This window comes from Strix uralensis, chromosome 26 (assembly GCF_047716275.1).
Source record: "Strix uralensis isolate ZFMK-TIS-50842 chromosome 26, bStrUra1, whole genome shotgun sequence".
Taxonomy (NCBI): Eukaryota; Metazoa; Chordata; class Aves; order Strigiformes; family Strigidae; genus Strix; species Strix uralensis.
Window position 1 is genome coordinate 5042614 of NC_133997.1, and position 13651 is coordinate 5056264.

At 64.5% G+C, this 13651-nt stretch overlaps 1 protein-coding gene across 7 annotated transcripts in view; it reads left to right on the plus strand.

Moving 5' to 3' along the window:
• Positions 1-374: 374 nt before the first annotated feature.
• Positions 375-13651, plus strand: part of IGSF9B (immunoglobulin superfamily member 9B) — a 38711-nt gene continuing 25434 nt past the window's right edge. For all 7 annotated transcript variants that reach the window (XR_012626474.1, XM_074851118.1, XM_074851119.1 and 4 more), the window contains exons 1-6: positions 375-520; positions 7971-8168; positions 9245-9391; positions 10865-11016; positions 12090-12207; positions 12990-13131. Coding sequence is in view for 6 of the 7 variants with exons in the window: in XM_074851118.1 (XP_074707219.1) it covers positions 457-520; positions 7971-8168; positions 9245-9391; positions 10865-11016; positions 12090-12207; positions 12990-13131 (821 nt within the window). In the remaining variant the exon portion in view is untranslated. The remainder of the gene's footprint in view (positions 521-7970; positions 8169-9244; positions 9392-10864; positions 11017-12089; positions 12208-12989; positions 13132-13651) is intronic.

A 13651-nucleotide genomic window follows, 5' to 3' on the forward strand; every position in this document is an offset into this window, starting at 1 on the left:
GGAGGTGACCGTCCGGCGGAGGTGACCCCGAGCCGCGCCGTGCCGCGCCGTGCCGCCCGCCCGCCGCTCCCGGCAGTGCGCATGATACTGCGGCGCAGGGGCCCCGCGCGCGCCAACCCACCTTGAAACGGGCCCGGGCCGCGCCGCCGGCCAATCACCGCCCACTCCGCCGGGGCGCGGCCAATGGGCGGCGGGCGGGGGCGGCACCGAGCCGCTAAAGGGCGCAGGCTAGGCTGCGCCCCGCGCCGTGCGGCGGAGGGCAGGTGCGGCGAGGCGGCGGCATGGGCGCAGCGGCGGCGGCCGGCGGCCGGCCCTGAGCCGCCCCTCCGGCCCGGCCAGCCCCGCGGCGGCCCGGGTAGCCCTGCCCCGGCCCGGCCAGCCCTGCCCCGCCTCGCCCCGCCCCGGCCGGGCCGCCCGGCGGGCGGAAGATGCTGCGCACCGGAGGCCGGTAGTACTATGATTTGGTATGTGGCCGCTTTGGTAGCAAGTGTGCTCGGTGCCCGCGGGCTGCCCGTCCAAGGTGAGTGGGGCCGCGGGCCGTTTTCCTCCGGGATACCCTCGGGAGGGGTCCGCCGGGCTCTCCGGGGCGGCGGCGGCCCCCCCGCGTAACCCCCCCGCCGGTGTACCGGCTGCGGCGGGGGTGGGGGGAATGTGCATGCACCGGGCTGGGATGGATGCACCGGGGAGCATGCACCGGGGGGGGCAGCACGTCCCGGAGCTTGCACCGGGGATGGGGGGGAGCGCTGCGGCTCCCCTGCGGCTCCGGCGGGGCTTGGCGGCCCCCCGGTACCCGTGGAGCGGGACCGAGCGCTGCCCGTGTCCCCGGGCGCCGCCGCTGCAGCTATTTCTTTATTCCCCGGTGCCCCGGGAAGGCGGGGAATGGCGCGGGGGGGGAGCAGGGAGCGCCCGGCGCATCTTCCCCAGGCGGTTTTTGCAGTGACCTCCCAGAGGGCAGCGGCCGCGAGTCGGGAAGTTTAGGAGGCAGGAGCTGGTGTGCGGCTGGTCCTGCCCCTCCGCCGGGCTTGGTGTTCCGGAGCCTGGAAATTCCCTTTGGGAGAAGGCGACAGGGTGGGGGGTCCTTGGGGGGAGCACCCCCGGGTGGGTGCGGGGGGAGAAGCGGGCAGGGTGGCCCCTGGCAGATTTCTTGCACCCCCATTTTTTTTCTCCCAGCCCGGGGGGAAGCAGCGGGCAGCGGCTCCGAGGGGCGCGGGCAGCGTTTGCCCTTCCCTGCAAGGGTAGCCCACTGGGCAAGGAGAAATGCGGGCAGGATTCGGAGCCTTCCCCTGTGCGCCTGGCTGCAGGTTTGGGGGTGACTTTGCCCCCCGCTGCCCTCCTTCCCCCCACCCCTCCACTGCAGGCTGGCTGCTGCGCCGGGGTAAACTGAGGCACAGGGTTGTCCAAGGTCAGGAGGGAGACGGCGGCGGGGGATAACCCTGATTTTCCTGCTCTGGCTTCTTTTCCTTCAGCTGCCAGCCCCTTTCCTCCCCCCCAGCCATCGCTGCAGGTAGAAGGGGAGCTGCCTGCCGCTGGTGCGGCACCATCTCCCATCCCTGCTGGGGGTGGTCCCTGCACCCCGGTGGGTCCCCCCCCCGCCAGGACGGGACCCGGGAGCTGCACCCTGGGTGTCACCGAGCCCTGCCCGTGGGGATGCGGTGGCCACCAGCAGCAAGGGAAGATGCCTGGCTGGCAGCCACCGCCGCTCCCCTCCCCGCGGCGCGGGGGAACGCTGCCTCGGCGGGCGCGGGTGGGCTGCGGGGTGGGAGGGGGGGGCCCCTTCGGCACGCACCGGGGTGCCGCAGCCCCCGCCGCATCACAGCGCTCCTTGAACACCCAGCCACGGTCCCTTGGCATCCCTGCCTGGCAGCTGGCTCCTTGGAGGCAAGGAGTGGGGGGGCGGAAAGTCAGGATGGGGCTGTCTTTTTGCGGGGTATGGGGCCCCCCCTTCTCGCTGTCGAGCAGCGGCCGGCTGCTGCCTGCCTGAAATGCATCCTGCGGCGTGGCGAGGCGGTGGTTTGCAGCAGCGGTTTGTAGAGGGATCACTCTGCCCTGGGAGAGGAGCAGAGCGGCGAGTTCAGCGCCGGAGAACTTGGAAATACCCTGGAGCCACTTGGTTGGGGGCTCCCCAACGGGTGCCTGGGTGGGTGGGTGCTGGGGACCCCCCCCCCCCCGGGTGCGGGGGTGCTGCGCGTATGGAGCGGCGTGTACGTGATGAATGAGCGTGCTGTGAGTAACGTGTGGGTGGGTGCTGGGTGTAGTGGGCGTTGCGGGCCGGCACGGCCCCCACAGGAGGGCTGCGTGGGGACGGGGAGCCCACGGGACTCGCCCCGGGCCTCTGCAGCCCCTTGCCCCACTGCTGTCCCCTCCTCGTGAGGGGCTGCCACCCCGCATCGCTCGGGGACAGGGCTGGGGCTCTCGCCATGCGCTGAGGTTTTTTCCCCTGGCTGTGGCCTTCCTCCCCACTCTGCCTCCTCCTCCTCGCAGAGCCAGGCTGGGGTGCAGCAGCGCTGGCCCCACGCAACCCTCTTGCCTGGCCCTGCTCTCCGAGGGCTTTCCAGGCGTTAATCGGCTCAGAGAGGGAAGGAGGGCGCGTTATCCCCTCTTACGGCATGGGGGAGGAGAGCCGGGACGTGACCGCGCTGGGAGTGGGTGTCGGAGGAGGGATCCGGCCTCCTGGCGTTCCCGGCACTGCCGTGACACCGAAGGGTTTTTCCTCTGTTCTCCCACGAGCGTGACGCAGTGTCACGGCAAGCGGGGCTGCTGGCGGATCCGGCAGGCGCGGTTTGAGGAGGGAAGGATTCGGCTTCGCCAGCCCCAGGCGAGGGCTCTCATCGAAGAGATTCCCCCCGGCCGCTGTGGCAGGCGATGCTCGTGGTGCTGACCTTGGCTCGCCGTGGCCGCTGCGTCCCCTGCTCGCTCCCGGCGCGGAGCCGTCGCACGCGAGGGCCGGTGCCTCTTCAGCCATGGAGGGGTTTGGACCAGCAGCCACTGACTTTGGCATACAGTGTGGCTTTGGCCCCGCTCTCCTCTGGCAAGGGGATGGTTTGGCACCGGGAGCGGCCAAGGGGGTTGGCCCAGCTCCTGTTTTCATCCTTCCCCAGAGGATTTCTGCTCCTCTGGACCTGTTGGATGGGAGTGCGCGGGGCAGGGAGGGATGCGTGCTTGGTCGTTGACTTGGCTTGCCAGAAGGATTTTTGCGGTGATGTTTTCCCGGCTTGGATGCCTTTTGACTTGGAAGATGCAGCTTCGCTGGTGACGGGTGGACCCTGCAAGCTCCTCTGGCGCTGCAGCGGGATGGGTTAGCTCCCATTCACCTCCAGTCCTCCATCATGGAGGTCGTGGCTTCAGCCTGGAAGAGAAGCCCTTCAGCTGGGCGAGCAGCGGGTCCAGCCCTGCGCCGAGCCGCTGGAGCAGCCCTTCCCTCTCCCTTCCCCTGCGGTAGGCATCTCCCGAGCTGGGGGGGGGCCGTGAGCGACCAGCTGGCCTTTGGAAAAACATCTCCCTTCCTTCCCGCTTCACGATGACGGAGAGGCTGGCGTTGGTGGGAGGGCTGCCTGAGCCAGGAACAGCGTGATTCAGGAGCTGCTGGCGGGCAGCTCGGAGCGCTGCCTGCAGCCCAGTTACCAGTCAGAGGGTTGTGAAAGCATCGGGGGGGTACGCACTGCTCTGTGGGGAGGGCGATGTGGGCAGCCTGCCTGTGGGTACCGGGGCCGTGTGGGTCTGGATGCGCTGGGTTGGGTTTGGGGGGAGGGCACAGCACCTTGGCAGCGCTCTCTGGCTGCAGGTCTCCCCCCCACCCCCACCCCGGGAGCAGAGTGAGCTCGCAGGGAGCATGCAGGTAGCTGCTGGTCGTTGCTGGGAGATGATGGTTCCTGTGGGGATGCTCTACGCCAGGCTGGTGGTGTTTAGAGGGAGGGGATGCTGGGGACCCCCAGGTGGGAGTGGGGACATGGGAGTGACCCTGACAAAGTAATTTCCTTGCATGCTCCACCTCTGTGCGCCATGTGCTCGGTGAGCTGCCACCCAGGTGGGCACGGGTCCCACTGGTGTCAGCCCGAGGAGTGGGGATCCACCATGGAGGGTGGGGGGGCTGCTGTGGGGCACCCCACTCCCCTGGGGGTGCCTGCCTGCGTGGGGAGGGTGGTGGTGGTCCCACAGGACACCCCTTGTCCCCAGGGATGGGATTTGAAGTTGCCGTCTCGCCGCGAACGGGGCGCCGAGCCACCCCTCGCAGCTGATCCCGCTCGTCCGCTGGCCCCACATGACCTTGAGGCATGTCACTTGACCTGCGCGTCGCCCTCCATCCATCTGGAAAATTCAAAACGCAGGAATCGCACTGAAAGCCCAGATGCTGCTTTCCAGCTGGGGGAGGAGGCAAGGGCTGTGCTCCTCGTCCCCGGGGCTGCCCCCTGCCAGGGGACAGGAGGATGCTCTCGGGGGGCCACGGGTACCACTGGGCGGGCAGGGGGGGACTGAGCTTGCAGTGGGGGGTGCAGCCCGTCCTCTGCCCTGGGCTGTGGTTGCTGCCCTCCTCGTTTCGTGACTGTGGCTGCCTGCTCTCCTTCCCTGCTGGCCTCCATATGCCATGCTGGTGGCCTTGTCCTCGGAGATTCCTGCCTCTGCCGATGTGAGCGGGATGTGTCAGAGCAGATCTTGTCTCCACTCGCCAGGCAGGAGAGGTCCCCAGGCTTGGGGCCTTGCGCCTGTCCCCACGGCAGGACAAGGATGGGGGCAAGTGCCTGGGGTGGGGGATCAGGAGGGGATCCCCTCTCTGACCCCAGGGTGTGTGCTGGGCAGGGCGGCCTTCCTGGGCTTTTCACCATCATCCTTTGGCCATGGGATCGGTGTTTTCCCCCGCTGCGAGCCGAGGTGCAGTGCTGTTTCATTTGGAAACTCGCTCTGCCATGGCCCCATCCTTCTCATGAAGCATCTGCAGGAAGGGTCCCGCTTCAGCCAGCGCACCCCAGACGCTGGGTACCATCAGCTTCACCGAGTCCCATGTCACCTTATTTCTCTCCTCTCGGGACGGGAGGAGCTAGATGCCCAGACCTGGGCAAGGGTCTTCCCAGCCTTGGCATCACCATCCTGGGGAGCCCCGTGGTGGCACCGTCTCTACGTGGCAGCAGCTTTCCCTCCTCTCCCTTTGGGATGCTGTTCAACTCCACCTCCGCATCTTGTATTCTTGCCTCCTGGCACGCGGCGTGCTTTTATTTTTCCTGGATCTGCTTGGATGACGAAGCCTGTTGATTACTTGTTTTTCTTTACGAGGCATCCCCCAGCTTCATGTGAGCTCCCGCACCAAGCGGGGAATTGGGGTCTGCGTCCCCGCTGCGGCTCCCTGATGTTGACCCTCTTTCCAAACCACAGGTTGAGCCCTGAAACCCCCCTGAACTCGGCTGGGAAAAAATCAAGTGGGTTTAAAAATACCTTGTATGTTTGCGCTCTGTTTCTTCTGGCGTCTGCAGATTGTTTTCAAGCGTTTCCCCACAAATGTGGGGGTGAGAAACGCTTCTTTGAATTGAGAGCTGCAGTCTCCATCACTCACATGCCTTCAGCAGCCAGGATGTGGAAGGAAAACCCAGTCGGGGCTGGGAGCGCAGGGTTAGCAGGTTGGGAAGTTGGGGAGACCCAAGGTTGGGGGGGTCTGTAAAACACCTCCCCAGTGCTTTCCTGCTGTCTCTGGAATCGGGGACAGGAGGGCAGGGGGACCGGTGGTGGGGCGGGTGGCAGCCGGCGAGAGCCGGGGGCTGGTTAGCCGCCGTGGCTGCCAGTTGGCCGTGCGTGTGGGGAGGTGATGCTCAGCCGTGCGTGCAATTCCCCACTGGCCTTGCGATCAGACACCGGCGCTGCGAGCTGCTGGGGCTGACCTATTTTCCTACGCCCGGGTGGTCCCGGCCAGGCATGGGTCCGGCGGAGTGACTGGCTGGTCCCCTCTCCGGGAATGTCACCCAGCAGTTTGCTGGGGAGCCAGTTGGGGATCCCAGTGTAGGGCTCCTGGTGTGACTCCTCAACACCCATCCCTGGGGCATCTGGGTGGCCTCTTGGGCAACGTGCTTCTCCAGTTGGGCAAGCATCAGCATCCCAGGCTCCATTTGGCGTTGAGGAGCTGAAAACCAAGATCACACCTTGGTACCCCAGGAGCTGGTGGGCTGGGGCAGGCGAGGGGCTCGGGAAGGGGCTGGGGTGCTGCCCCCTCCATCTTCTGCTGCCCGTGGAAAGCAGGACTGTCCCTTTGAAGGCGGCGAGGTGCTGGGGACCCGCTCGGGGAAGCACGCGTCCTTGGATGCTCTTGAGCAGCACGTGACAGCCGCTGTCCCTGCTCGGTGCAGGGGGGCCATGGGCAGGGAGGGGGGTTCCCAGCCCTGCAGCTCAGCACGCCCCCTGCCCCGGATGGGCACAGCGGGGTCGGAACAAGTCCTGGTAGCTCTTTGCCAGGGTGGCAGGGGAGAGCTGACACCGTCCCCGCTGACAGGCTGCGAATGCCTGAGCTCATCGGCGATGCAGCGATAACGAGGGCTGGAGAGGTGCAAGAGTGTCGTCAGGGTGGTGCAAAATGGGGGGCAGGAGCTGGGTGCATGTGTGGGTGCACATGGCACGTGTGTGCACAGCAATGCCACCGCCCAGGTGGGGTCCAGGCAGGGACATGGCCATGCGGGACCCCCATAGCAGGGCTGAGCGCGACGCAGCCTCTGCTCCTTGCAGAGGGTTCACAGCTTTGCACCCCAGCGTCCCCCTCCCCACTGCTAACTGACCCTCTCAGTTAAACAGCTGCCATCTAGTTCGGAGGACGCCTGGCTGGTCATCGGGCTCCTCGGTGGCGGTGCACCCCACACCCCTTCCCGCGGGGCCACTCGGTCGGCGAGCCCATGGGGTGGCACGGCGCGGGCCTCTCGCGGGTACACGCTTGTGCCAGAGCCAAAAATAGCCGGTGATGCTCGGCTCCCGCGGCGGGGAAGCGGTGATGTCACTCGCCGCCAATCACCGGCGGCCCTGAGGAGCAGCGCGGAGGAGTGGGAACGTGCTTCCCCGAGCATCCTTCCCCAAGCATCCTTCCCTGAGCATCCCCCGTGGAGCAGGCGGTGGCCGTGTGTGCCAGGAAAAGGCGGGGGGGGGGGTGTCCCTTCCTTGGTGGGAAGGGAAATGTGAAGCTGAACCTTGCGCCTGCAGTTTTGGGGACCCCCCTTGGCTCCCCCCAGCCCTGGGTTTTCCCCTCCCTCTCCTTTCCTGAACGCCGTGCTGAGGATGCAGCTTTGCTGCTGATGGTGAGAGCAGGATGACGACAGGCTGCAGCTGAGCGGGGAGGCACAGCCGGGGTGGAGCAGCGCCTTCGTTTGAGGCTGAGACCAAAGCCCTGCTTAATTACCCCAGCCGGGAGGAGCAGGGTGCCAGACTCGACATGCAGGTCGCAGCTGGGTTTCAGGCTCTTGGGGACACCCGAGGATGGGCAGGCTTGGCTGGAGCATTGCTGCTCCGGGGGCTCAGCCCAGGAGAGCCGTGGGTCCCTGCATGCTCGGTCCTGCTTGCCGGAGGATGCGGGGGCACAAGTGGGGCTGCAAAAGCAGCGTTTTCCCCGCTGTAGGGATGCAGGGCAGCCCTGACGGTGCTGCTGGATGGGGAGCAGCACTAGGCATGCTCCATGCACCCCCTCTGCTGAGAACAGGGTGTCCCCAAAACCCCCTGGGCACCACCCTGGCCCCAGCGCAGGGGGTAGGAAGCCATCCTGGAGCAGTGGGGACTTGGTGGTCACCATCCTGAGGCCTGGGGTGGCCCTGGAACTGAGTGGAGGAGCTTGGGGAACCCCCGCTTGGTTTTGGGGTAGGGGAGACCCAGGGGCTGCCGTCAGCAGAGCCAGGCGGCTGGGGACAGGCGTCATCTCTGATGTGGCTTTTCTGGGGTCCCTGTCCTCTGGATAACGCCAATGCCGGGGTCTGACAGCGGGATCAGCCACAGTTTCTTCCTTCGTCCCCTCACAGGTGCCCTCGGCTCGAGGGAGGAGCCCGAGTTCGTGACCGCTCGTGCTGGCGAGAGCGTGATCCTGCCATGCGACGTGATCCACCCGCTCACGGGGCAGCCCCCTCCCTATGTCGTGGAGTGGTTCAAGTTCGGCGTCCCCATCCCCATCTTCATCAAGTTTGGGTTTTACCCTCCCCATGTCGACCCGGAGTATGCCGGTGAGTCTGGAGAGGGGGGATGAGGGGGACGTGCCGTGTCCTGGGATGCACGGCTCCGCTCCACCCGTTTCTCTGTCAGAAACCGCGCGAGCTCTGCCTCTCGTTGCTCGCTTTCCACCCAGTTGGTTTTAATTAAGCAGCAGTGCTAGGGAGCCAGCTGGGCTGCGTGGGACGGGAGCAAGCGAGGCAGAGAAACCCAGGGTGACGCGTGGTGGCAGCGGCGGCTGCTGCGCCCCGGAGCAGCTGTGAGCCTGGGGGGGTCTGGGATGCTGTGGGGATGGATGGTGTTGGGGCCACGTGCCGGGTGGAGGTGGCAGGTTGGAGCTGCAGAGCCCACGTGGCCACTCGCCAAGGTGCCATCAGCCACGTGGACCAGCCTGGAGTGGGGTGGCGTGGTGGGACAGGCCTGTTTCCATATGCCATTCCTTGGAGAACACCATCCTGAGGGCCTTACCCTGGGTCTTACCCTGGTTCCCCGCTCGCCAGGGCTTCCTCTGCCCAAATTGCTCCCCTGGGAAGTCCTGCAGCAGGGAGGATGCCAGCGCCTGAGCCTGGGCTGAGCCCTGCCAAACTCAGCTCATGCTTGAGCGATGCCGGAGCCCAGTGGCCGCCGGGCTGGGGTGGAGGTTTGGACTGCCTTGCTGCCGGTCCAGTTTCCTGGGCTGTGCACAGGGTCATGGCGGGGCCATGCTGCTTTTTGGGAGGCTCCCAGGCCAGGGGAGAGCTTTGGGGCACACCTGCTTGCCGGCTGTACCGCCGCCAGCCCCCGGCCGGGAGCAGAAGGCCGGTGTCGCTGCGGGCAGACGCCGCTCGAGGCACCTCTCCTGGCCGTGGCAGCTTGCTCTGCCCTCCTCGCCAGATGGGCGAGCGCATGGCCGGCCGGCTGCCACCGGCAGCAGCGTGCCGTGAGGCTCAACCAGCCCCAAAACCGCGGACGGTGGGGCTCTGCCTGGCCTCAAAGCTCCTGCAGCGCAGGTGTCCCCTGCAGCGATGCTCCGGGGGGGGCTGGTTTGGTGGCGGGTGGCCATCATGCGGGATCGGGGGCCACCGAGCCCATGGCTATGCTCTCCCCGTAGGCCGGGCCAGCCTGCACGACAAAGCCTCCCTGCGTATTGAGCAGGTCCGCTCTGAGGACCAGGGCTGGTACGAGTGCAAAGTGCTCATGCTGGACCAGCAGTACGACACCTTCCACAACGGCAGCTGGGTCCACCTCACGGTCAACGGTGAGCCGGGCTGCGGCATCGGCAGGGGGGGGGGGGGCTGCAGCATCACCGAGGGGCCGTGGCGATGCTTGCGGGCAGTCCCAGTGCCCAGACGGGTTTCCCTTTGGTTTCTGATGGACGCTGGACATCAGTGGTATCTGTGTCTTGTAGATGAGCGAGCCCAAAGACATCCAGGCTGACTGCTCCAGCCAGGGCGTGACTTAAAAAGGGACAAACTTTTATTAGGGATCCCGCAGTTTAATTAGGCAGAGCTTGTTTAAAGGAGAGACATCAAGAAGCAGGGTTGGGAATGAATCTCCTCTTAACAAACAGATCAGGAAATCAAATCTTTGTTTTCTTGAAATTCAGATTTACTCAAATTACTTTTTCATTTTATTAAGGCTGCGTATTAAACTAATTAGCAAACTGTCATTTTCCACGTCAGGAGAGGTCTTTATTTCTAGCCCAGCAGCAGGGCTGTGCCTTTCCTGCTGCAGTGGGGTGGCTGGAGAGGAGAAATGGGCACCGGCAGCTCCTCGCTGGTCTTGCCTGACCTTGAACAATTAATTTACCCTTTGGGGGGGCGGGTGAGCTGCAGCACAGAGCAGAGCCACCTAATTGAGCCCAATTAGTGAGCAGGAGCTTTGCAAGCGGGGCCATCAGCACACCAGCCCTGTCCCTGCCTGCTGACGAGCTCAGAGGGCTTGGGAAGGAGGAGGAGGAGGAGGAGGATGGTGCCTGCCTCACCTCCACAGCATGCACGGATCCTGCAAACCACTGGCCAGAGGGGCTGGAAGTGGCCATCAGCACTGTCCCACCCCAGGCTCGACCCCTTTTACAAAATTATCTGCTTTTTGGGTTTTATGCAGCATGGGGCACGCAAGGACTTAGTAACAAAATTATAACCGTAATCCTCCCGGCCTGAGGAATTGCTTTCAGGGGGAAGGCTGTGGCTTTCCCCCAGCGCATTACAACGCTTAATTTTCTTAGGGGAAAATAAAAATCATTTGGGGAGAAACAAAATATAATTCTTTTTTTCCCCGAGCAGATTAAATTGCCAACCTGTCTTCCTCGAAAGTGGGCTTTAACAACCGCTGGTAATTAGGGGCGGGCTGTAATCCTGCCAGCCTCTTTAATCAGGAAGGAGCCTTTCGATCTGCACTGCGGCGTTTTCCCGTGTTTTGACAATAGCAAGTTAATGTGCAGCGGGGTGGCGGGGGGGGGACATGGTGCCGTGCCCCGGAGCTTCTGGGGAGGAGAGGGGACAGGGCTGGGGTACGGTGTGGCGTGGAGGGGGTGCCCTCAGCGCGTCTCCCCGGGGACAGCCCCTGTGACAGCCGCTGTCCCCGTCCCTGCAGCCCCGCTGGCCTTTGGGGACACGTGGCGTGTCCCCCCTTTGTAGGCAGCAGCCTCCCCTCTGTCCCTGTGCCGCCCTCCCCCAGACCCACCTGCAAAATGCAGGGGGGGTCACGGCGGTCTCCCCCTGCCCCGCAGCTCCCCCCACTTTCACGGAGACGCCACCGCAGTACGTCGAGGCGAAGGAAGGCAGCAGCGTCACCTTGACCTGCATGGCGTTTGGGAACCCCAAGCCCATCGTCACCTGGCTGAAAGAGGGAGACCTTTTGGGTGACAATGGCAAGTACCAGGTAGGTGGGTGGCGGGGGCTATCGTGGGGGCTCCTGGCCGTCCCGCCAGTGGGGATGGTATTGATGGGACCATGGTGGCCGCAGCTCCGCCGAGCCTGGAGCCTGCTGTGCTTTCTCAGCGCTTCTCCATGCTGAGATGCCCGTTTCCCACCCCCATCTCTGCCTCTAACGCTGCTGCCCCTTGGTGCAGGCTGGAGACCCCCCCCCCCCGGGGTCGCTGCTGCTTCTTGGGGACTTTCATCCCGGGGGCCAGTTGCTGTGCCGGGTCCCAGAGATGGGGTGGGGGCTGCAGCCTGGGGACACGGTGTCACTGGACAGGGATGGGTGCAGGGAGGGGTTGGGCAAGGAGGATTTTCTTCCCCCTCCCAGGACCCTCTTTGCATCCCAGAGGCTCCCCGAGCAGAGATTCCCCCCTGAGCTGTAATTGGTAAATCAGGCATTGGAATCAGCGCAGGCACTAATGAGAGTAATTAGGAATCATTTGTTACTAATTGAAATAGAAGGATGAGGCAGAATGAGGTGGGGAGGGGGGGGGAGAAGCCTGGCTGGGAGCAGGGCTCCCTGTGCGCGGTGGGGGCTGCTGCCCCGGGGGTGACGGTCCCCCCCCCCGTGTCCTGGGGAGGAATTCGGCTGCTCCTCTTGCACCTGGGAGGTGGCCCCGCGGGGGCCGAGCTGGGGTCTCCCCCTCATACCCTACGCCAGGGTGGGGAGCAGGGGATGCTCTGGTGAGGTGTGAAACGCGGATGGTGCCGGGGTGCTTGGCAGGAGCGGTTTGGAGTCTGCTGCCTGCCAGTTCTGCGGGAGATGAATACGTTGCGAGGGTTATTTTTTTTATTTTTTTTTAATTTTTTTTTTTCCCCTTCCCCTTGGCGTCGAGCGTGTGTTGGTTTATTAATATCCGAAGTCTTGCAGAGCGGGGAAACCCGCTTCTCATCCGCCCTTAAAAGCGCCGGCAGCTCTCTGCTGTGGGAAGTGGGGAGGGAGGGTGCTGAGCCGGGGCTAGGGCGCATCCCCCCCGCCCCACCCTGGGGGGTCCCTGCCCACGCTCCAGGGTCTTCCCTTGTCATCTCCAGGTGAGCGACGGGAGCCTGACAGTGCTCTCCATCAGCCGGGAGGACAGGGGTCCCTACACTTGCCGGGCGTACAGCATCCAGGGAGAGGCAGTGCACACCACGCGCCTGCTCGTTCAAGGTGAGACTTCACCCCCCCGACACCCCGAGCCCCTCCACCTTGTCCCCAGCGGGCTGCGAGGGGACTCCGTGGGGACAACGCCGCGGATCGCGGGGCTGTGGTGCCACCCCGAAGCGACCCGCCAGCCTCGTGGGCTCGGCATCGTGCCCCATGGCTCTGCGTCCCGTTTGTAGGACGGAAGAATCCCCTTAATTGGGGCACCGCGGTGCCGATGAGCAGCTGGGCCCCGACAGCAGCTCGGTTTTGTTCGGGAAACGGGGAAGAGATTGAGGTTGTCACAAAGCGCCTCGTCAGATAGCGGTGATGCATGGCAGGCCTCCCGCTCCTCGCTCCTTCTTTTATTAAATAAATCTTTAATTAGGTCAACAGCTACCGGCAGGGAGAGAGGAGTGCAGGGTGTCCTCTGCGTTCGCCGTGGTGGCGAGCTGCGGACGCTCGCTGCCGGCTCCTGGCACTTTGCTGTTTTCCCCCTGGATTTTTCTTGCGGGTGATGCGATCCTGGAAACGTGCCTGGGATGAAGGCAGGGGGGAGCTCCTGTGTCCTGGGAGAAGCAAAGCCGTGTGCCACGGGTGCGGGGTCCCCTCCCCAAAGCTGCAGAGATTAGGGAAGAGGGGTGGGAATAACAGATCCTCGAGGTCAGCCCTGTGATCCCAGCGGGGTCAGGGCCAGCCCCGGAGCCCTCCAGCCCCCAGCCGATGATGCTGTGATGGAGCTGAGCCCGAGCAACCATTGTGGGGACAGTTGTACTGGTGGGGGTGACGCTTTTCTCTCCTCCCTCCAGGACCTCCTTTCATCGTTTCCCCTCCGGAGAACATCACGGTCAACATCTCCCAGGATGCGCTCTTCACCTGCCAGGCCGAGGCGTACCCCGGGAACCTCACCTACCTGTGGTACTGGGAGGAGGAGAACGTCTACTTCAAGAAGTGAGTTGATTACATGTCTTATGAGGAGCTGCTGAGGGAACTGGGAGTATTTAGAGAAGAGGAGGCTGAGGGGAGACCTCATCGCCCTCTACAACTCCCTGAAAGGAGGGTGCAGAGAAGGGGGATGAGTCTCTGCAGCCAAGGAACCAGCGCCAGGACAAGAGGGAATGGCCTCAAGCGGCGCCAGGGCAGGGTCAGACTGGCTCTTAGGAAGGATTTCTTTGCAGAAGGGGGTGTTGGGCATTGGAATGGGCTGCCCAGGGCAGGGGGGGAGTCCCCATCCCTGGAGGGGTTGAAGAGTCGGGTTGACCCAGCGCTGAGGGATCTGGTGGAGTTGGGAACGGTCAGTGTGAGGTTCATGGTTGGACTGGAGGATCTTCAAGGGCTTTTCCAATGATGATTCTGTGATTCTGAGTTTGCAGCTGGAAGGGTGGCATGTCCTCCTCTTCCTCTTGCTCTCAGATTGTGCTGGGGCCACCACCCTGGGTCTCCCTGCGATCCTCTTTCTCTCTTTCTCTCG